The 21475-nt window shown below is 37.2% G+C and overlaps 2 protein-coding genes and 1 long non-coding RNA gene across 7 annotated transcripts; 1 reads left to right on the top strand and 2 right to left on the bottom strand.

Annotated features, from left to right (window-relative positions):
• Positions 1 to 797: 797 nt before the first annotated feature.
• On the bottom strand, positions 798 to 5180 carry LOC111339106 (uncharacterized). Its single transcript, XM_022945691.2, has 2 exons — positions 4661 to 5180; positions 798 to 1598 (listed from the first exon to the last, which is right to left on the bottom strand). Exons 1-2 carry the CDS (start codon positions 4986 to 4988, stop codon positions 1273 to 1275), a joined length of 654 nt encoding a protein of 217 aa, XP_022801426.2. The 5' UTR covers positions 4989 to 5180; the 3' UTR covers positions 798 to 1272.
• A 3987-nt stretch (positions 5181 to 9167) lies between these two features.
• LOC148726256 (uncharacterized) lies at positions 9168 to 14489 on the top strand. 2 transcript variants are annotated; one of them, XR_015989844.1, is made up of 3 exons: positions 9168 to 9301; positions 9773 to 9849; positions 13824 to 14489. It is a non-coding gene; the product is annotated as an uncharacterized LOC148726256 (long non-coding RNA). The 2 variants fall into 2 exon arrangements; XR_015989845.1 differs by lacking the exon at positions 13824 to 14489 and adding an exon at positions 11238 to 11776.
• Positions 11923 to 19682, bottom strand: LOC111339107 (uncharacterized). Of its 4 annotated transcripts, XR_015989837.1 has the most exons (9): positions 18614 to 19682; positions 17738 to 17855; positions 16968 to 17004; positions 16378 to 16507; positions 14622 to 16005; positions 13377 to 13494; positions 13059 to 13096; positions 12652 to 12781; positions 11923 to 12138 (listed from the first exon to the last, which is right to left on the bottom strand). XR_015989837.1 is itself a non-coding variant. In XM_088728160.1 (5 exons), the coding sequence occupies exons 1-5, from the start codon at positions 18947 to 18949 to the stop codon at positions 15487 to 15489; spliced, it is 1140 nt and encodes a 379-aa protein (XP_088584286.1). In that variant the 5' UTR covers positions 18950 to 19682; the 3' UTR covers positions 14109 to 15486. The 4 variants fall into 4 exon arrangements, 1 of the variants encoding a protein (XP_088584286.1); XR_015989836.1 differs by having other exon boundaries at positions 11923 to 12781; XR_015989838.1 differs by lacking the exons at positions 17738 to 17855; positions 18614 to 19682 and adding an exon at positions 17078 to 17644 and having other exon boundaries at positions 11923 to 12781.
• Positions 19683 to 21475: the final 1793 nt, after the last annotated feature.

The raw sequence follows: 21475 nt of genomic DNA, 5'->3' as shown, positions 1-21475 counted from the left end.
GACATGGAAATTTCAATATTGGAATGAAAAGATCTGTGAATAACCGGGTAAAAAGACTAAAAATGCAAATAATTAACGAGCTAACTTTCGGAAGGGATATGTCATTCGACGAGTTAGTTTGATACAAATGCTCTTTTGGTTAAATGTCAACATACATCTGCACATCTCAGTCATACATGCAATAGGAACTGTCATAACTGAATCAGTCAAAATTTTGACTTTGAAGTCACCTTTAACAAAGTCCGAGCTTTAGTTAACTTCTGCCAATCACAGATTGGTAGAAAAATGTATTACGGTATATTTTCTACATGCAATGACTTGTGTCTTACAAAGAATAGTCAAAACTAGATAGCATTCACATGAAGCTTATCTTGTACTCGGGTAATAGATTGTCTGAGAAAAAAATACAGTGCTTAAGTTACATCAGAACTCGAAATAGGAAAAGACTTAGCAAATGCGAAATCTGTAATTGGCCTTTGGCACAACATCTCAGTATAATTGTTCTATTGAATAAACGGCGCGCTCTGAACAGTCTCCTTTCGATTCAGAAGAATAAAAGTCTTTCACGAGAAAAATACTGAATAAGGAACTTTCCGAGCTTAGTTATGTTTTCTGCAAGTTGCTGAAAGTACCTTTAAGGCGCTTTTTTTATTTGTCAGCCAGCGACCATTGCAATAGAACGGCAAGATCAATGTTTGGTACAAATTCCTACGAGGAGGAAGAGAATAATAAATTTACGAATTTTTAAACATTTATGACTTATCATTCAATAAGTCAAAACATGGCAAACACTCCAATATTTATCATGTTTTTTAATCTCTATATTCTTTCTATATAAAATATTTTCAACGGTATGGTTCTATTTTCGTGGGGGGATATTTACATCTCATTTTTTTTTTTGATATTAATAATTCTAAAACCATCGCTTTTTCACTGAATGTTTTACGATAGATCAACTAATTTGTCTTTCAAACATATAAACTTGCACCGAAGAATATCGTTGTTTAGCTAGTATATTTACAGATTTCGCTATATTTCATCAACCATGTTTCTTTTTTTTACTTTACTACTTTATAATAAGATCGACATTAGCCAAAGTTGGACTTCTGACAACGCACTGGCTATGAAAATAAATCAACGCTCTTTTCTACCTTATTATAGAATAATAACTGTTTTTCTTTGAACATGTTGGTGGTGGCGCAGTAATTTGTCTAATGGGATCATTCGCTTAGTCAGCGAAATCGGATGGAATGTTTCTCCAGATTTGAGAAATCAGACTTCTTCTTCTTTCACACATACTGACGAATCTGGTTCCTCTTGTTTCGATTTTTCGTTGACGCGGTGTTTTCTCTGGTATCTCCGGTTCTGGAACCAGTTTCTGATCTGAAGTTCAGTCATTTCCAGGCCCCTCGCCAATAGCGTGCGCTCGTCGCGTGTAAGGTACTGTTGGCGGGAAAATATCTTGTCGAGATATTGTAGTTGACGCTGAGTGAAATGGCTGCGATTTCGCCGCTTCCGCTTACCGCTGGCCTGGCTTTTTTCATTGTAGCACGTTTCTCTCTTAGATTGTTTATTCATCTTTTTGCCAGTGATTTCGTCTAATGGAGAATAAATAACACAGTTTAGTAAAGGCTTTCTGGCATTTTATAGATGATTGCTCGTACATTTTAAGTTAGATATACTGTACCAGAAGCTCAGTGAACAATTTTGTAGGTGATATGTTTTCGTGAGGTTTAATTATGACATACAACTACAATATATCAGTTACATGCGCTATTCATGTTGCCTTTTGATCGAGAAAAAGGCTCACAGTGAAACGTAAATATCCCAATGAAGGAAATATTGTCATAATTGTTTCGGAATTGATTTGGGTGATATTTCATTGTTCCGAAGTTTTACGAACAAAAATCTTGGAAAAGTTCTTTTCTGTTCAGCATTTATAGCCATTTTACTTAATGCCGTGATTTTGTCTGTTAGTTAATTCAATATGAACCACTTCCTCGAGATAGACCATACGATGCCGATGACAGCTCAATACCTTATCGCGGGCGGGGTACATTAAATTCCTTACTTTCGATTAATTGTATCACGAAACACGTAGAAAGGAACCTTTTTGTCAAGTTGAAGCAAGTTCTATGAAGCTATTCGTACTTTACAAAAGATTCTTTAATTGCATTTTGTTGACTGTCTCAAAAGCTTGATAAACAATATTTGGATGATCCAATAACAGTTCGAAACGTTCTTAAACATAATACGTTTAAACCTTTAGAGAGAATAACAACACAAATATACTGATAATTTAAAATCTGGAAAAACAACAATATTTCATATTAGCACTTATCTTACTGCCAATGCAAGTTTCGTCACGAATACGTTTGAGGAAAAAGGTATCAATGTTGTTAACAAGACGGATTGTTCAACTTTATCAACATGTTCAAAAGGAAACTTTAAAATTTGTAAGTCTAACTGTAAAACTACGTTCTTTAGTATTGCAGCGACTAAAAAACGATTGATAAATTCAGTGCGAAAAGATCATAACTTATTGAAGTTAGTCCATACAACTGGTAACGTGCGTCCTTCATATTTGGAAAGTGGTACTCTGTGAACATTCCAAATAGCGAAAACTCCCTTTCGTTAAAAATCTTTAGACCATTTGTATCGGTTTGAATGAGATGAGATCCACTATGATTTAGTTGTTAACTGCGCAACATTTGGCTTATACAGATACAGTCAGAGAAAGAGTCCAACATTTGAAGAACTTTTACGAGCTGAAACCTGTTCTTAATTAGTGTATTGCGTTGTCTAGACTCAGATAACATTGGATAGGAATTTGGCATCAAAAAAGGTATGATACAATTTCAGACTTTTCCCTCGATACCATTTTAGCAAACATTTTAGCATTTAACATTGAGCACTTGAGTTTTTCACTGTTCTTGAGCTAACAGGAAGTCGTAGCCTTTACTTCGTTGTCAAATTTCATATAAATCCCTAAGAATCCTGATGGCATGCAGAATCGTGCTTTTTCAGCTTGCGGTTTCTGAGATACAGTATAGCACTTTAGATCGCTTAAGCAAAACGGATGAATGTGTTCTCAAAAGCCACTATTTAGCCAAACAAACACTTACAGCTCTTGTTGACTAAATCAATATTTCCAAATAACAGAATTTTCACCTCGAATTAGTTTGATTTGCCCAGCCTTCTACCATCGTGTTCTTGGTGGAAATCTCTTTCTCAGCAACTAAAATTCTTTTAATATTCAAATTTTGTTGGGAGAGATTATGAATTAAGGAAAACTTAATGGAAAAATGTTGCGAGATCAATATTTAAGTACATAAATACAGGTTGATTGTCACGTATAAATTTCTGCTGATCTGATATTGCAACGAACGAGCGATTCTAAATATTGCTGTCGACTTTACTGAACTACTCTCGTGTATTAGAAAAAACAACGTAGACACTCACGAAAAGCGTATTCATAAAATTGAAGTCATTCACGATAAAGAATTGTTCTTTCCTTGAGCATTCTGTTCAAAAGCTATCAGTAAAGTGAAAGGCAGAGATCATTTACATAAACTTATCAACGACTCTCAGCGGAACGGTTAGTGCCATGCAGATCCGAACAAAACTTTATGTAAAACTTGTAATCTCGTTTTCGCTGAATTTTGACTGCACTCATGGGGGCGTTTAAAGGAAATAACATCCATGTGAAATTGTGCAAAAGCTTTATAAAATATCAATTTTCTATCGTTAGTTGACGAAATCTCAATTTGTTTTAATTGATTTAGACTTGTATAGTCACAGCTCAAGAACACAACAGTTCAGCCTCACTGAGATAATGTTTCGTGTTTCAGAAGATATCGGCCCTAGCTTACAAATTGTTTTGCGTGTCGGGTGAAAGGGAAAAATGCGATCAACTTGATTAAATAGCTCGCTAAATCAACAATACATGACCCTAGCTCTTATTCACCCTTAACCTGCTCGACACAATACGGCAACGTCTTGAGTAGTTTAAGGTGTAAAGAGATATTTTCCGCCATCGCTTTATCAATTAGTCCTGTATAAAATAGGGACTCAACCGAACGTATAAAGACAATCAACATTATACCATAATGTTAGGAATAGCAAGCAAAATAGAAATTAAACCTATAATGAACACAATAATAAATCTTCTATTTCCTTTAAGAATTTTTTTTTTGAGGAAGTGTTTCTCAGTTGGACTATGGGTCAATTTGCTCTAAAGCTCGAACGAGGAAATGTTTTTATCTTTGTACGTGCCTAAAAAGCGCATGTTTGGGCAAGAAGAATTGATCCTTACATGGACAATAGAAGGTTCAGTGTTATTTTTATCATCCAGGAAATTATCGCCGACGCCAAGTTAAAACAAATTAAAGCAATCAAAAAACAAAACGTCGGTCTGAGACAGACTGAAGTGTTGCCAAGTAAACACTGCAGTTATAGCACAAAAAGGTTTTTAAAATAACTACTGAAGGACAGCTGATTGGAAAGCGCATACTTGCTGGAGTGGGTCATCGATGATTATTTCAGACCTGACAATCTTCTTTTTTTTATTTAAATACACCTTCGTGTTTTAGTTATTCTCTGTCATCAAATTTTGCGGCTTAGTAGAGCAACTAAAGTTTTTGAAGTTAGTTCTGCTTACCATGCCTTTGAGAATTAAGAGCTTCATCGTTGTAACTTAAGCGATCTTCTGTAATCTCCTTCTGTTTCTCTGTTAGAATTCGCTCTTTCTCTCCGTCTATCCTGTGAAGTCTTCTCTCCGGTCCGTAAACGCTTGGCAGACATTTCATGAAAATTGGACTGTAACGGAGAGGGTAGTAACCACATAATGATAGTTCCGACCATCTTTCAAGACCCAAGGCTTGTTGTTGTACATTCGCAATGTTTGTTTTCTGTCCCCAAGGAAAATCATCCCGTAAAATGTTCTCAATCGAAAATGAAAGATTTTCTTTTTCTCGTCGAGATTCCATTAGGACGGACCAGTAGCAATTACAACCTTGTGCTATATAGCGACGGACGATCAGCGATCAGCGATCAGACAGACACCCGATCTGTCGAAAGTGAAATTGTCTCTGCGTTAAATAGTTCTCAAATCCCGTGGTCACGCGTGCGTGAGATTTAACCACGCCTCTCTTCACCTGTCGGGACAAGGGTTGGTTATTTTAGGAACACGCCACAATATTGTTTAAGTGGCGATATCGCTTGAACACACTATAAATGGCAATTCTTTTCCGTAACCTTAGAATCTTGTGATTTACTTAACTGAAGCCGTGCCCAGCAGTTGACATCCTCATTAGAGCGTGATAATTAAACTAAGTATGCATGATATCACTTTTGAAGACTGTTGACAAACCACAACTACTGTATTAAGCTGATCTTTTGTTATACGAACACGTCAAGCATGCATTTCCTTATAACAAATTCCCGTTTGGAAAAATACGCTGCCACACGAGTAACTTTCATTCCAAAAGTCAATGACCCTCCAAAATCTGACTGATTCGCTGTCTGTACGTTAAACCAAATCTTAGAGGATAGCTCTAACGCGACGTAAATTATAAGGCATTTATATATCGAATTCTTTGTTACAATCATACAAAATAAGCAGATTAAGAAATAATCTTGGACAGTCAGCAATGCTCTTGAATATGTTGTCTCGGATATGTTTGTATGACTCCGAGGGCAAACCTACTATATCGATGGCGATATTCAAAACATTTTGGAAAACAACTTCTAAAAACAGAATTACCCGGTTCAATCAACAACCCTATCATCAATATAACTCATATTTTAACGTTGCCTACTTGTTAGTAATTAAGCGTTTCCTTTGGTTCTTATTAGTTAAAACCCGTCGAAAGTACTTCCTCTGACGTTATTCACGCAACAAGCGCCCCCTAAATTTATCGCTTTACTAACCAGGGCATGATGGGCGCGTGACAAGGTGCACCTTGCTTCAACCGACAAAGTAACCTTTGTTTGCGGTCTTGTAACAAAGCTGGCTTGATTGCGGTGAATTAAAGCTTTTAAAGATTGAAAGCCATATTAGGAAGAAGTAGTGCTTTCGTGAGAAAATGGTTGCTCTTTACACTTTAAAGAAGTATTAGAGGCAAATTCATGGCCACAGACGAGTTGCCGATGAGCAAACTTTGATAACTACCTAAGTCAAAGAGAGACGAAAATGCTACATTTTCTTCCCTTTCTTCGATAGTACCAAACGTAGGAAACTAAAACCTGACACATGCAATTTAATTGAATATCCCTGCTTCTGAAGTGATAATCATTTCTCACGGCCTAAGCTTGTTAAAATTGTTGAAAATAACACACTAAAAAAATGAGTCAGCAAGTGTGAAGCCCTTGGCACATCTTACAACGATGTTTAAAAAAAATTTAAGATGTATGTCAAACCTTCTTAAACTCAGTGGTATATTTCGAAGGAAATTATTCGGAAAATATACTTGATTCATAAAATGGCAATCAACAGTGAAATTTTGGAAGGTAGCAATAAAATGAATAGAAGGCAACATGGTCGAGTGGTCAGCGTGTCGGACTTGCAATCCGTCGCTCCCGGGTTCAAGTCTCGCCCTGGCCACTTCTTGGATTTGTTTCACGGCAGCCCCGAGTTTCAGATCCTCGGCCATGCTTGTCAAATAGCCAACTGGTTTGCCTTGGGCCAGTTGGGATTCTTAACAACGTTATTTTAAATTTGAATTAATTGTTTAAGTTGTTTCGCGGAAAACCTGTAAACTAGCTTCTAGCTACGTGTTTCTTCACGTTAAACTGTTTATTATTATTATTATTATTATTATTATTATTGCACGTTTCACTGAGAATTTTAAAACTTTTCTCGACCGGAAAATGTGCGATTGCAGAACAACACGACTCTACCAATGCGACAGAGTCGCATTTAGTTAAAACATATCGATTGAAGAAGAATGACCGTTTATTGATGAAAATTTAATAGTATTCGACGAGTTTTAAAACTTTTCTTATAAAATACAAAAATTCAAATGCTAAAGAGGAACTCTTAAATAAGTTTTAAACTTTAGCAGGATCTTAAATTAACTTTTAAAAATTTAAAAAGCCAAGGTAACTTAAAAAAAGAAACAAAAACAAAACATTATCTTATTGTTTATTCATAATATAGAGCCAGCATTGAAAGAAAATCTTTGATACTTTTTTTAAAAAGGATATCTTAAAGCTCCGCTTTAACAGGATTTTTGGTCATTATCCCCTTTAAAAAGAGGTCTATGACGCACGTTCAGGAGATCGGCGTTTGAAAAGATTTGCATCAGAACATTATGAACAGTACACCTCTTTAGAATGATATAAGTTTCTTTATCGAGTTTTGCCAAGAAAGTATACTCTGTTGGACATTATAAGCCTATAGTTTAGTTTAACTTGTTAGATTATTTAAAGAAGACTTTTAAGATTTATAAGAAAGATTTGATCTGAACAATATCGAAACTACCGGACAACACTCCACGTTTCATTTTGAAACTGATTGGGTCTCCAATTTCTCTTCTGGCTGAGTTTTGAAGGCGTCATTTCCGTGTAGACGCGTCACACCTAAGCCATTGTGGTAAAATTTTAGAAGAAGCTATTCAAATATCGATCAGGCATCAGCGACTCCCTCTGTAAAGCTGTCTGCGAGGGGTGCCAGTGTTCCGGACTCCATGGGGTTGGCACAAGTGTTCTCAGGACAGCGTGTTAACCTTGAACAGTCTCGATAGTTTGTTTACTTCAGGCTGTTATTTCAATTACGAGCTTTGTTCTTGCAACGATAATTAGATCAATAATAAAGGCAAATGGCTATTCAAAACATTTTTATCAGATTATATTCGAATTCAAATGCACTTAATAGTTTGTTTTCATTTCGTTTATGTTGGAATGAAGTGAGGTCAACTCAGCATCGTGTTTTAAATTTCGCCATGCTTAATATCACGTCTCCAGCTCCTTCCAAACCTCCAGTTTCCTATCATTTTAACGGTTCGTGACTTATTCAGCGTGTCAAATGCAGTTTTTGACATTCTTATGACCATACTCACCCGCTAATAAGACTACTAAGTCAAGGGTTTCATGATCGCATTTGCAGATTAACTTCTTCGGAAATGCCTTGCTCGTGAATCACAGCGGTCCACAGACGGTGTTAAAATTTTGCTCCCAATTAGGAGTGTCTTTTTAAACTTTCAGACAGAATAAAAGCGAAACAACTTCACGGGAGGAAATTACTCATCAAGATCTGCTCAAGATTACTTCTTTTAGACAAGTTCTTCCGATTCTCATCCGTTTGGTATTTTTCGGCGCTAAATTTTCATGCTCTGGCCAAGTTCCGGCGATATCAATTCGTTTGTGGTTAACCTTTTTCTTATTTCTTTTGTTTGCTTTTGTTTTGCCATATTCTACTCTATTTCTAGAAGAGACACCGTGCCCCTGGTACGGATAGATAGATTAACCTATCTTTGGCTTCTCAACGGTACAAAAAAAATTCCTCATAAGAAGTTATTTTGTCTAACAAATATCACAAGTGCTATTTTCATGATAAAGGGATACACTCATTTGATTCGAGGTCGTGAAAATGAAAAATTATCTTTAAAAGAAAAAACAATAGGTTGAAGCCTCAAACCTCAATATCAGTTGAATTAATGTTGGAATCGTTAAACTCTTTTAGATTTAGCTGTTCGATACTCTTTCCTTTCAAGCTCATAGGGACTTTGGAGTCAGGAAACATGTGCTCTGAAAGGGATGACGCTCGAAAAGTCAACTTAAGAAATTCTCTACAGTGGCCAACTTTATTATTAATTCAGTTGAAAACCACGACTTGAAATAGGTTTTGTTTATCTGTTTGATAGTGGTTTACCTTTATTGTTCACTGACCAGCAGGAAGTACTCTAGTGCTGACTAGCAATTAGTTTCCGCGGCGACCTCGTCTCTATAGAATTTGCATCCGGTCAGAATCTTTATACGATTGATCAAGCAAATCATGGATGCAGGTTTCAACAGAATCGAAAGAGAAAGAATGCGCTAAGCAACTTCACACTTCCAAAAATAGTTGGATAAGCAATTGAAAAGTTAATCCAAAATTCTAGAACTTTTTTTAATTGCATTATAACTTCTGCTACGAAAGTAGTCTTTGAGTGGGTGGCAAATTGTCTTTATGGGCTGGGTCTGGGTACTAACGTCATTACGCGCTCAATGGGCTTATTGAATGGATCTAAGGTGTGCATGGCGGAAGAAATTACGACAGCTATGTTGATCGTGGAGTATTTTTTCATGGGATATTGTGTTGGTAAGCTTCTTTCCACTGAAATCTTTTGTCTTGTGAGCACCAGATTTGTTTGATAATATGAGGGTGTGGCATTCGTTTCAAATAAGAAACGGGAAATAACGTCAGTATCTTAAATTGTGGTGCGGCTTTTTACAATAACCTTACAAAAAACCATACTCCAGCCACTAACCAAATAAACATATCCCCCTTAATTTCGCAAACGCATAAGTTATGATCATTTCGCATTATATCACACAAAATCTTTAAATCGATGGCACTGTTTCGTGAGATATTTTAATGCGCAGCAAAGCAGTCATATTGCTTACAGAGGTGCTCTTTATACACGTCTTTTAGCAGCCGTGCGTTATTGTAAAGAACAAAACCTCTCTGTTTATCTGGGTGTGATCTGACGTCAAACGTCTTAAAAATAGAAAGTGCAACATCAATTGTCTTTCAAACAGACATCCTTGAGTGTTTCTTTTGTGTTTGCAGAAAGTTCACCAAATGAGCCTTGCTCAATCTGGCGTTAACAAGGCGCCTTTCTTTTCAGAGAAACAGAAGAGGAAAAGGTATAGATAACTAGCGTTTCTGCATCAGTTAATGTCTTCGTTTGAGGGGATTGTTATTCACAGCACTGCCTCCCAATAATAGTTTGTACCATTTGAGTTAAAGAACTATCGACTGATCACTTAGAAAATTTGATAGCTATTAAGATTATTAATATCGTAGAGCTCAGTCGTGTTCATAAAAACATCTTTGCCAAAAGTTCACTTGAACCCAAGCCCCAAGCAATCGATCTCGTTATTGCTTTGAAGAAGACCAGTTTAGCATGCTAGCTTGTTTTATCGAAAAAAAACTTTGTTTCGATTTTAACAAACAGTATATCCATAGTCACTTGGGAGCAGTAGATCTCACCGAACCTCAAGACGATTTTTAGAACTGAATATATCTCATTTACATATTTGCACGTTGCTACTTATGATAGTTTCATCAAAAGTTACTTCTGTTGTGGAACAATGGCTAGTTAAAGAAAAATTTTCACCACTGACCTCTCTGCTTGCTTCGGAAGTGAGGGATGTTAGATTAAGATATGTACCATTGAGTATTTTACTGTTTGTGTCCAGTTAAAGTTTGTAACACGTGGCTTTATCACGGTCACCGAGCGAGCGAAAAGAGAAAAACCAAGCTGACAGAATCCAAATATGACCGCAACGAATTCTGGGCGAAACAATTAATGCTAGGCTAGGACTGTAATTGTCGAAGAGGGGTTACCATAGCGATTACCTACTCTGATCGTCCAGTGGACTGAAATTAGCGCAAAATCTGTTGCCTGCCAACCTCTAAAAAAATCATGCTTACGTTGATGTAGTATCATACGCCTTTATGCCGGCCCAATTTCCTATTGAATACTGTAGACCTCAAGCTCTAATTAACAAATGGTAAACACCACAGCGTACACTATTGAGTTATGGATGCACGCGGGAGGTTGCTAAGCACGAAAGAAGCGTAAGAGTCGCTCGAGGCGATAGCCGAGAGCGACTCAGGCTTGTTGAGTGCTTAGCAAACCTCCCAAGTGCATCCATAACTCAATAGTGTACGCTGTGGTGTTTACCATTTGTTTTATAACATAACACTGATACATTGTAGCTAAAGAGTTCCCTTTTATTTAACCAATCTTACGTGACCAGAAGAAACAATCGCGCGCGGAAAAATAGTCTTTGCATTTGCTCACGTCAGCAGCGTACACCCATGGGCAAATGGTGGACGCTAAATTAACCAATCAGAGCGCGCGCTTTACTTTGGTTATGTTATAATATCAGAAAGGTGCATCATTGCACTCGTCCCGTCCCATTTTGTCCACGAAAAACTCACCGCATTACTTTGGACACAAAACTTTCTTCAGTTTTACATCTAAATGTAAATCATCCTATTTAATTGCCTTGATCATTTTACATAGATCCTGAAATTACGCGAAACCCCAGTTTACGAAGTACGAAGTGATAATCTGGAACTGGGCCCTTTAGAATACGGCGTTGTAACCTGTTCGTTCCAGTTTTCACCGTCACTGCACAAGGACATACCCCATCGCTGTGATAAATTTGTTTCCATTATAATTGTGTGCAAACCTGGCTTGATTTCCACAAGTCTTCTTGTCGTTGGGGAAGCCTCCAGTCTCAAAACCAATTCTGGAATCTGAACTCCTGCAATCGTTCTGATCATTACCAATAATTCCAGTCCTTGCCTTAGCGCTGTTACTTCTCCCACCACGAACATTAAACCCTTCAGTGTTGCAATTGAGCTGCAAGGAAGCCTGTGAAGCAATCAACTTTTTCCACGTGTCTCGACCCAACGAAGTGACACGGTAACTTCCGTGGGCGATTAGTGAATATAACGAGCTAGCCGGTTTGTCAAAAGCAATGAAATTGTCATCCTGCTCACCGATCTTCATACCGAGACAGATCCTTGTGAACGATGTGTTCCAGTAGGTCGGTAACTTAACATAACAACATAACATAACATAACATAACATTTATTCAGAAAGCTAGAACACAAATGTAAAAAATACATCCTGAAAAGGGAAAATCGTGAGGTTAGCCCTGTATAAAAACAATTTCCCTTACTAAAAACATACAAAAGATAAAATTTAAGGCTACAGATTCAATAAAAATTCAATAAATATTCAAATAAATTTTAAGTCTACTCTTAAAAACAGACAAGACTATTCTTAAAGAATCTTTAAAGAGTCTTTAGGACTACTATTAAAACTTGGTCTCTTGTGAGTCAAGCCCAGTCTTTCCACCGTCTGGGTTGAAAATTTCCTTACTGCCCCAGATGCTTGCATCGTAATGAAAAGTTAGCTGGTGATAAACAACAGATATGAGAGATAATGACAGTAGGATATCGAAACCATCAAATAGTCCTATTTTTAGTCTGTGCTCGAGCCAAGTGGCCCGCCATAGAAACTAGAGGGATTAGGAGCAGCACCACTTCCCCCCCTGGATGGGTTGCCAGTTCATCACATGGCTACCCCCCTCCAGCATTTCCTCAAGCTTTCCCAAGGATCTAGTGGTAACCAACCCTGAATCACAAATTTTCGTAATGTGAACATCCCATTGGGCCTCTGTTTGAACTCTTCCAAGACATTCGAGCAAAATGCCAGCCAATTTTACTCCACTCCCGAATACCATTTACCCTGACTTAAAAATGATTTGAGAATGTTCATATTTAAAATAGTTTTCGGATTGTTGCTATCTTTTTAATGTCTCTAACAATCCCTTGTGTCTCTTGACGTCGCAATCATGTTTAGTGTGTTTAGTAAATAACTCATAAACAAAAAAGCAAATAAGCAAAACAAACGAAAAGGTATACACCTTAGAGCCATCTATTTTCATGACCAGCGTCCAGCCACCTTCCCCACATGCGCCAAAATTGGTCCGGTGACAATAAACATGAAGGTTCCCAGAATCCACTTGCAGGGAGTAAGCTTTATTTTCTGTGGCCCTGGCGACGCAAATATAATGAACAACAATTTTAGGTTGCCTTAGAAATTGGCAAATCATGGCTTCTATGAGAATCTTCAAATGTTGAATTTTCCAGCTTTCATAATGCCCTTACAACTTTGCGATTTTTGGTGACGAAGGTGATGACGTTTTTACAGCATTAAATCGTAATAATAGGAAAGTGTTATTTTAAGAAATTGTATTAGAACAGAAATTCAGATCAAGGACATTGGACGAGAAGTGATAATATTAATAGACATGTCTAGGGTATAACTTACAATTTCCTGTCGTATATTTCCTTGCCATGTCGTTGCCGCTATAAGATGAATAACAGCAAGAGTGTGGTTTCCCTTAGAACTCGCAAGTAAGAAATTTTATCGTCCTGCCAATATTGATTTGCACTCATTTATTCCTTTTCTTCGATCCGGTGTCGCCTTTTCCTTCATTTATTAATACTTTTTGTTTTGTTATGTTTTTTTTTTCCCCAGAACCAGAGCTTTGGAAAATTTATGATAAGTTACTAACTTCTTTTTGAAAATTTTCAGCAAAGTTCAGCTTCCATCTATGAACAAAATCTAGAAGTGTGAATCCCTTACTCATTTCAGCATCACATCTGTCTCTGGTCCAGGGTACTTTACATGAGCATGCATATGTTTGTTTTTCCCTGTTGGACAAACAGGAACCTACATTGCGGCAGCCAGAGAGTAAACATCCCTAAAGGAAATCAAATGAATCAAAATTGAAATATGATATATCTTAAGAATATAACAAAGAGTTGATTGAGATCAAGCAACGAAATCGTTAACGAATTTTCTTTGACTAATATGGTGGAAACTGCCTGGGATAAAAAATATAGTCTCTCGTCGGAAAAAGGGTCAATAGTTCTGGTTTGAATCATTAAGAGTTGCGAGAAACGGAGAGGTCCAAAAATTGGTATTCCAATGTATTTCCATTTGATTTATTTTTTGTGTTTCTAATAATTGTTATTATCTTTTATTTCTCGCAATTCTTTTGAAAATAGTACATCTAATTACTCTCGACAGTGTCTATAGACCACTCAAAAGCAGCTGGGGCCAAGCTATTCAAACGAGCAACACGAAGAGGTTTCAAGCATCAACTTGCAAGAAAGAACAACTGGCGAGTCCACTGAGCCCTCTAAAGGTCTACCCCCTGTGCAAGCTTCATCGCTTTTCGTGCTTTCAATACGCCGCAGTCTCTACCCTTGAATATTATCATTAAAAAAGTCAAGGGTTGAAAAGCGTTGGGAAATAAGAGATACAAGGGTGTTAATTAAACCTTTTATTGTGAAAGGAATTTCAAAGAAGACATAACGATGAATTATGGTTTATTTTACAAGCGGTAAAGACTCGGTTAAACTTATTACATTGTAAATCAAATGTGAGGAACGGTTCTATGGAGAGAAAGGGGTCACTTAATAACTTGCTTTGTTTAGTCATCACAATGTAGATGAAAACTTTGAATGAAAGACTTACTTTCATGTCGCTCACTATTGTTCAAAATTAATTTCTTTCTTTTTCATCAAATAAAATTTTTTGAAAATTGCTAAGAACATTGCCAACAAGAGAAATGTTCAGTGGGACAATGTATTTTTGTCTTTAAAACAGTCTGTAAAACAGTAAGCTTTAAAACAGTCAAGAAGTCTTTATGCTTTTTATTAAAATTAGGATGAGGCCTCACTGAGCAAGCGATTGAAGTCCACAACATAATTTTCTTTTCGTGATCATAGATGTTTCGGTAAAAATCCGGTTTTCAACATTACATATTGATGCTTTTGAACAGTCTACCGTTTAAGATAAAAAATCCCGCAAGAGCTAAATTACCTTCAGAAGTAATGAAAAAACTACTCCCTTCTGTTCATCAAATTTGAAGTATTCACCAACTTGACAGAGATGTCGTGCTCGTTCAGTTCACAAGTTCCTTCGCCATTCTTCTCGGAAGACAACTTGAAGTTTATGGAAGAACACCATAAATGTTTTAGACATTCTCTAGCTAGAACACGATAACAAACTGCCAGAATCAAAACGTTTGACAACGTATCCCATGAGCTGCATGTTTGTCCGCAATTTGAAAAGAGAGGAGCGAGATATCGAGTTCCCTTGGGAGGCGACAACTGCGGCAGTTAGAAAACAAGAACAATAATAGAATTTCTGATATTGTTTCCGATCTCATTACCAACCAAAATCTGATAACCGTTCACACAATTCTAGTTCTTTTGAGGGCTTTTAGATAATAATTGGTAAGTCATTTTCTATAGAAGCTTCTTCTGAGGATTAGAAGACAGCTCTGACGCCTTAAATTTACTTCAAAACGAAGCTCTGTCTCGTCCAATCTAATCAGTCTCTCCACGAAAGCCAAATGCCAAACTCCCCCTCGACATTCAGAAGTTCTTAACCGACCCCACTTTTCGTTTACCCGCCTTAAATTTTTAGCGATTCAATTTATGTCGATGTAAGCTGTGATAATTTCAAAAACACCTTTCAAACATTAAATAAAATGTCGAATATAAGTGGTGCGCTAAGCACTTTAAACTGTTAAGAATTATTGCATCTAAAAGCAAGGAAATTGACATAAAAGAAGCACTAAAGGTTGAAAATGAGAGATATAAATGCGAAGTAAACAAAGAAATTTATAGATAAATTGATAGACAACATTTATTGCTGCACCGCCATGTATCCTCCAAAGAGTTTACTGCACCAAAATATATTCCATAGCTCTGGCATGTCTGCTCCTGTTATCTGGATCATGCTTTGCTTCGTTACCACACGTGTTTGAGTCATCGGGATAACCTCCAGTACCAAAACCAATTCTGGAATCACAGGAGCCACAATTGTTTTCTTGGTTGGCAATGTAACCGATTCTTGCTTTCGAATGACGAGAACTAGTACACACCACATTGAACCCTTCTTTGTTGCAATTGCGCTGCAGAGAGGCCCGTGAGCCAATCAGCCTCTTCCACGTGTTACGACCCAGTGAGGTGGCGCGGTACTTACCATCAGCGATCAATGAATATAGTGAGCTAGCCGGCATGTCAATTGCAATAAAGCTGTCCTGGTCACCGATTTTCATACCGAGGCAGATCCTTGTGAATGGTGTGTTCCAGTAGGTCGGTAACTTGGTCTCATTTGAGTCAAACCCAGTCTTTCCTCCTTCAAGGTTGAAAGTTTTTTTATTGCTCCAGAGGTCATCATCATAGTGAAACGTTCTCTAGACATGGCATGAACAAATTAATTCTTAATTACAAAGTTTGTCTCGTTAAGACCTGAGTGAGTCACGATTTTCAAACTGATAGAACGATGCATGGATAAAAGTGCATTTAAGTACATCGAAACTGGGCTATAACTTATTTCGACCCCGACGAATGACAAGCATATGATGCAAGAAAATTGTGGCTTCTGTTCGTTTTTAAGCCTGACGATAAAGTGTTTATGAAATATGAGTAAATAAAGCAAACAAATCTTGAAATGCCAAAATATTTTTGCTTAAGCAATTGCAAATCGTTAAAGCAGTTCCCTGTTTTCACTAAACGTATTGCAAAAGACCGTTAAGCCATAACTAGTGAGCCAAATAAATACATACTAGCGAGCCATTTATCTTCATAACCAGTGTCCATCCATATCCACCGCATGCGCCAAGACTCGTCATGTGACAGTACACGGGCACCTTGTCAGAACTTATTTGTAATGAATAAGCCTTATTCCCATCAGTCCTAAAAGAAATGACGACAGAGATTTCAAACGAACTGCAACAAGGAAATAGGTAAGAGGTACATGCATGAGGGTGGTGCTTTGATGACGTAAAAGTACAAAACTGTAGGAACATTTGCCTCGCTTTTTTATCTTTTATGAAGAAGCTTTGAAATGATAAATTTTGTATTTTTTGAATTGCTGAGACTCTAGTCACAGAATGGTCTTCTCGTGTTATCAATTTTAAAGCTTTCAATTTGAATTATTTTCCACGAAAAAACAAGTTGGAAGTGTGAATTACTGTTTCTTCCTCAAGAATTGAAGTCGCCAAAAATACTCCTTTCTTTCTGGATTGTAAAAGTCGATCTTCATCGTAACTACAGGTACTTTTCAATCAGATTGACCACGACTTTATCCGTTTGATGCTGGAAGCCAGTACTGAATGTATCTAAGTGAGTAGAAAATGTTCTACCAGTAACTTACAATTTACTATGATAAATTTCCTGGCACGTGGAGTTCCCTGGAAGAATGAAGGGATATGAGATAATTGGAATTCATTACGTGACTCAAAGACCAAATTGTCTCAGTTATACCTCAGCATCTGTAACTCCTTACACCGTAAGGTCGATATGCATCTTCTCCATGCTGTTCTCTATACGTTGCCATTGGCACTGAGAAGGAGATTTTGTTTGACAATCAAATGATTCTTTAGTTGTTGGCTACTTCCTTGACTCCCTGAATATGACTGAAGGCGGCAGACCATCAAATTCAAACCGAAAAATGCAAATTTTACAACAAACATCCAAATTATTTCAGTCCATTGCTCATAATTCACTGCCAAGATCTCGTCTCTAACTCTCCTTACTATCTGCCATACAATTATTATAATGAGAATTGGAGAATTTGTTATTGGATCAACTAATAATCCCTAATTATTCTTATCACTTGTGTGCTTGATATTGTATTGTTTTCTGTTGTGTTTGATTCAGCAATGATACTGTGAGAAGAAATTAGATGCTTGGAAATCTTAGGGGCTGAAAGGTGAATATGTATTAGGTGCCAATATATGAGCAGAGTTCATTTTTTCCATATCTCTTTGCACCGAGCGCGATGCTTTCACTGTCTACCGGCTTACTATTCACTTGACAATTCAATCTTTTAGGATGGGTGAGGTTATTGAAAGGCACATAAAAAAAGATGAAAAGTGAAACTCATAAACTATTGCCTTTCTTTGTGGTTAACGTCATAATTACCCATTTTATTTTCACATCTTTCACCAGTCCAAGGAGTTTTGCAGGAACACGAGAAGGTTTGCCTTTTTATGTCGCGAATACAGGAACCATCATTGAGGCAACCGGTCATCTGACAACCCTGGGGAGTATAAATAACGTGAGTCGCTCGTAAAAGATGATACTTTATCCTTAGCTATTAGTAACAAACGGCCATTGTGACAGTTGGTAGGCGGGGCCAGCCAGCAAGCCAGAATATCTCTTGTTTCAGAACCTGATAACCTCAGTGCGTGCAGTGAACGTAACATTAATTTTTCCACGTATGAAGAGAACAGCGTCGTCACGAGCTTCTCATTGCAGTGGATTTACTTCCCTGAAGGGTTTTAATTTTTTATTTTACCAGTAGAACTATGCTTTCATTGAAATATATTTTGGAAAGGAAAAGTAATCTTTTTATTAGAATGTATTTAAAATATGATAAGCAGATTATTTTTGCATCCTTGTGATATCCACTACGAAGCGGTAGAAACGATTAATTTAATTTACGCATATTCTTTTCTCTTTTTCACTCATTCATTTATTCACCATTATTTTGGCACTTTAGGTAAATTATGCCGTCCTATATGTGGCATGTTTTACGCCTTCATAGCAGTGCGTGCTTTATTAATTAATTTTGGTTCTGTTTAAGTGTGTCGTGTTTTCTAGATTACCCTCACCATTTGGTAGGTTTCTGTCTCGTCGTATCTTTGTATTTATTTCCCTGTCTTATTCAGTCGTCCCTAACATAGTAGTATAAGGGGCCGGGGGACGGTAAAAAATTGACTGTCAACAACTGCTTATTAGAAATAAATAATGACCGCTCCTTAATATAATCAGAGAACATATGCTATTGATTCTGACCTTAAGTAACAGCGAGAAAGTCGTTTGTTCGTCATCAGAAAAATTGTTGGTTTCGTTAACAGTGGACATTTCGTGCTTATTCAGTTCACAAGTTCCTTCTTCTTTCCCCTTGAAGGAAAACTTGAAGTTGGTGGAAGTACACCAGGTGTTTCTCTGACATTGCTGACCACAAGATAACAAACTGGGTGAATCAAGCCGTTTGGCAACATATCCATTGAGCTTCCTATTTTCCAAGGTTTCAAAAAATGAAAAACGAGAAATTTTGGGGTTGTCTTCGGCGGAAAAACGTACATTACTCAACAAGAATAACAATGCGACTGTCGTCTTCAAAGCCATATCTTGTTCTGTCGCACTATGGAATAGTCTACAGCTTGTAATAACACTTCCAGTGCTTCGTAGTTAGAATAAAACTTGTAGCACCATGTGGCTTTTTGTAACAACTACTAAGCGCCGCGCGCGAATGACGTGAAAGTGATTAATTTGCAATTTTTGTCTGAGTTTTGTCATTTTCCTCACTTTAATGACAAAAGATACACAAAAGTGAGGGATTGTCTAATGTAAATTTCAATTTGTTTGTCTGAGTTTCGGGTCTGTTTACAGTAACAGCCCACAGCGCTTTTGCTCTACTACTTTAACGAAAATGTCAACAAAAAATTGTGACGCTCCGCGAGAAATTGCATCCTAGCGATTCAACGAATCTTCAGTTTTCCATTCAGTTCAAAAGCGTCTAATCATGCTCTAGCAGTCTTATGTCATGAACATATTTCGCCTTAAAAGTGATGAACTGGCTGACAGCAAATTAGCATATATTCCGGAAATTAAAAAACGTATTCTAATTCTTCAACTCCTCATGGGACAAAAAGCTGCAAAATTTCACGCAATAAAAAGATTTACTGTTTTTTGCTGGAAATGAAATAGAAAAAAAAATTTCCTCGAATAGGCTGACGGTCATCGATTAGAAATTTAACAGACGACATCAATAGACAAAAATATCATGGTGGTAAAACTCAAGGATCTAGCGAGCAGGAAAGTTTTAGCGGACACTACATACATATACATACATACATCTATCACTTTTATGCCGACGACACTCAGCTATATTTAACAAATGGTGAACACCACAGCGTACACTATTGAGTTATGGATGCACGCGGGAGGTTGCTAAGCACGAAAGAAGCGTAAGAGTCACTCGAGGCGATAGCCGAGAGCGACTCTAGCTTCTTGAGTGCTTAACAAACCTCCCAAGGGCATCCATAACTCAATAATGTACGCTGTGGTGTTTACCATTTTTTTTATAACATAACATTGATACATTGTAGCTAAAGAGTTCCCTTTTATTTAACAAATCTTACGTGAGCAGAAAATACAAGCGCGCGCGGAAAAATTGTCTTTGCATTTGCTCACGTCAGCAGCGTACACCCATGGGCAAATGGGGGACGTTGAATTGACGAATCAGAGCGCGCGCTTTAGTTTGGTTATGTTATAAATTACGTTCAGGACGTCGTCTGTTTCTGGTATGAATCTGAGTAACACCAAATTGGTAAACTGTGTTCGGGACATGGATGCATGGATGCTTTCCAACAAGCTCAAATTAAATAAAGACAAGTCTGAAGTTCTCGTAATATCCTTTTCCCATTGACCTCGGCCGCCACTGTCTTCTGTTAACATATCAAATGAGACCGTATCCTGCTACCCCAGGGCACGAAATATTGGTGTTATCTTTGATCAGTCCCTTTGAATGGTACCTCATGTCAATGCAGTCTGTAAATCGTCCTTCTTCCATCCTCGTAAATATCTTACTTATGATGTAGCAAAGATCATTATTCATGCCTCCGTAGTTTCTAAACTAGATTATTGTAATTATTTATTGTACGGCCTACTATCCTATCGTATTCGAAAGCTTCAACATGTTCAAAATTCTGGCGCTCGCCTTGTACAAGCAGTGTCCAAGATTTTTCCATATTACTGGAGTCCTGAGAGATCTTCACTGGCTCCCTGGTTTCCTTCACATTAAATTAAAAATTAGATTATCTACAAAAGTGCTTCATGATTGCGCTCCAATCTATATACAGGAACTCCTTCAATTGTATACACTCAACCGCAATCTTAGATCCTCTAATAAAAATCGATCAGTTAAACTCTTTTTCAATCTCAAATCATATGGTAAACGAGCTTTTTCTATTGCTGCTCCGGAACTTTGGAAGTAACTTACCTGAGGATATTAAATCTGCAAACTCAATTTGAGATTGAAAAAGAGTTTAACTAATAGATTTTTATTAGAGGATCTAAGATTGCGGTTGGGTGTAGTGTTACACCTTGCCACAAACTTCATTTTTTATTTCTCCTTGACAATGGCGTCATGATGACACCGAAACGTCGGTTTTTATCGTTAGGTTTTGCTAGTCTTTGCAAACTCAATTGACGATTTTAAACGCAAACTTAAAACATATCCTTTTATTCGAACTTATGAATCGTAATGTTTATGAGTCGATAAATAGTTCTTATCTATCGTGTACATTTATCTATTGTGTAGTTAGCGCCTAGTTTTAATGTCAATTTCTTGTGATTATTCTATGTTTTTGCTATCTAGCTTTATCAAATTTTTGTAAACAACGCCTTTGAATCTTGTAGAAAAGGCGCTATATAAATGGATTATTAAATGGATTATTATAATTATTATTATTATGTATACATACATATAACTTTATTTAAACTCGGATTTAGAATAGCTATAGAGAGCTTGTATCTCCGACTATTATACCCACCCATCCCACCCCAGGGGAGGACTTCCACCACACAGTAATCTCGGCGTGGGAAATTAACGTCTCCTACCCCTAACCCTGCAGGAGACGGGGCCTACGG

Source organism: Stylophora pistillata, chromosome 7 (genome assembly GCF_964205215.1).
Source record: "Stylophora pistillata chromosome 7, jaStyPist1.2, whole genome shotgun sequence".
Taxonomy (NCBI): Eukaryota; Metazoa; Cnidaria; class Anthozoa; order Scleractinia; family Pocilloporidae; genus Stylophora; species Stylophora pistillata.
Note: the sequence above shows the minus strand (reverse complement) of the source record. Positions and strands in the feature narration are given on the sequence as shown.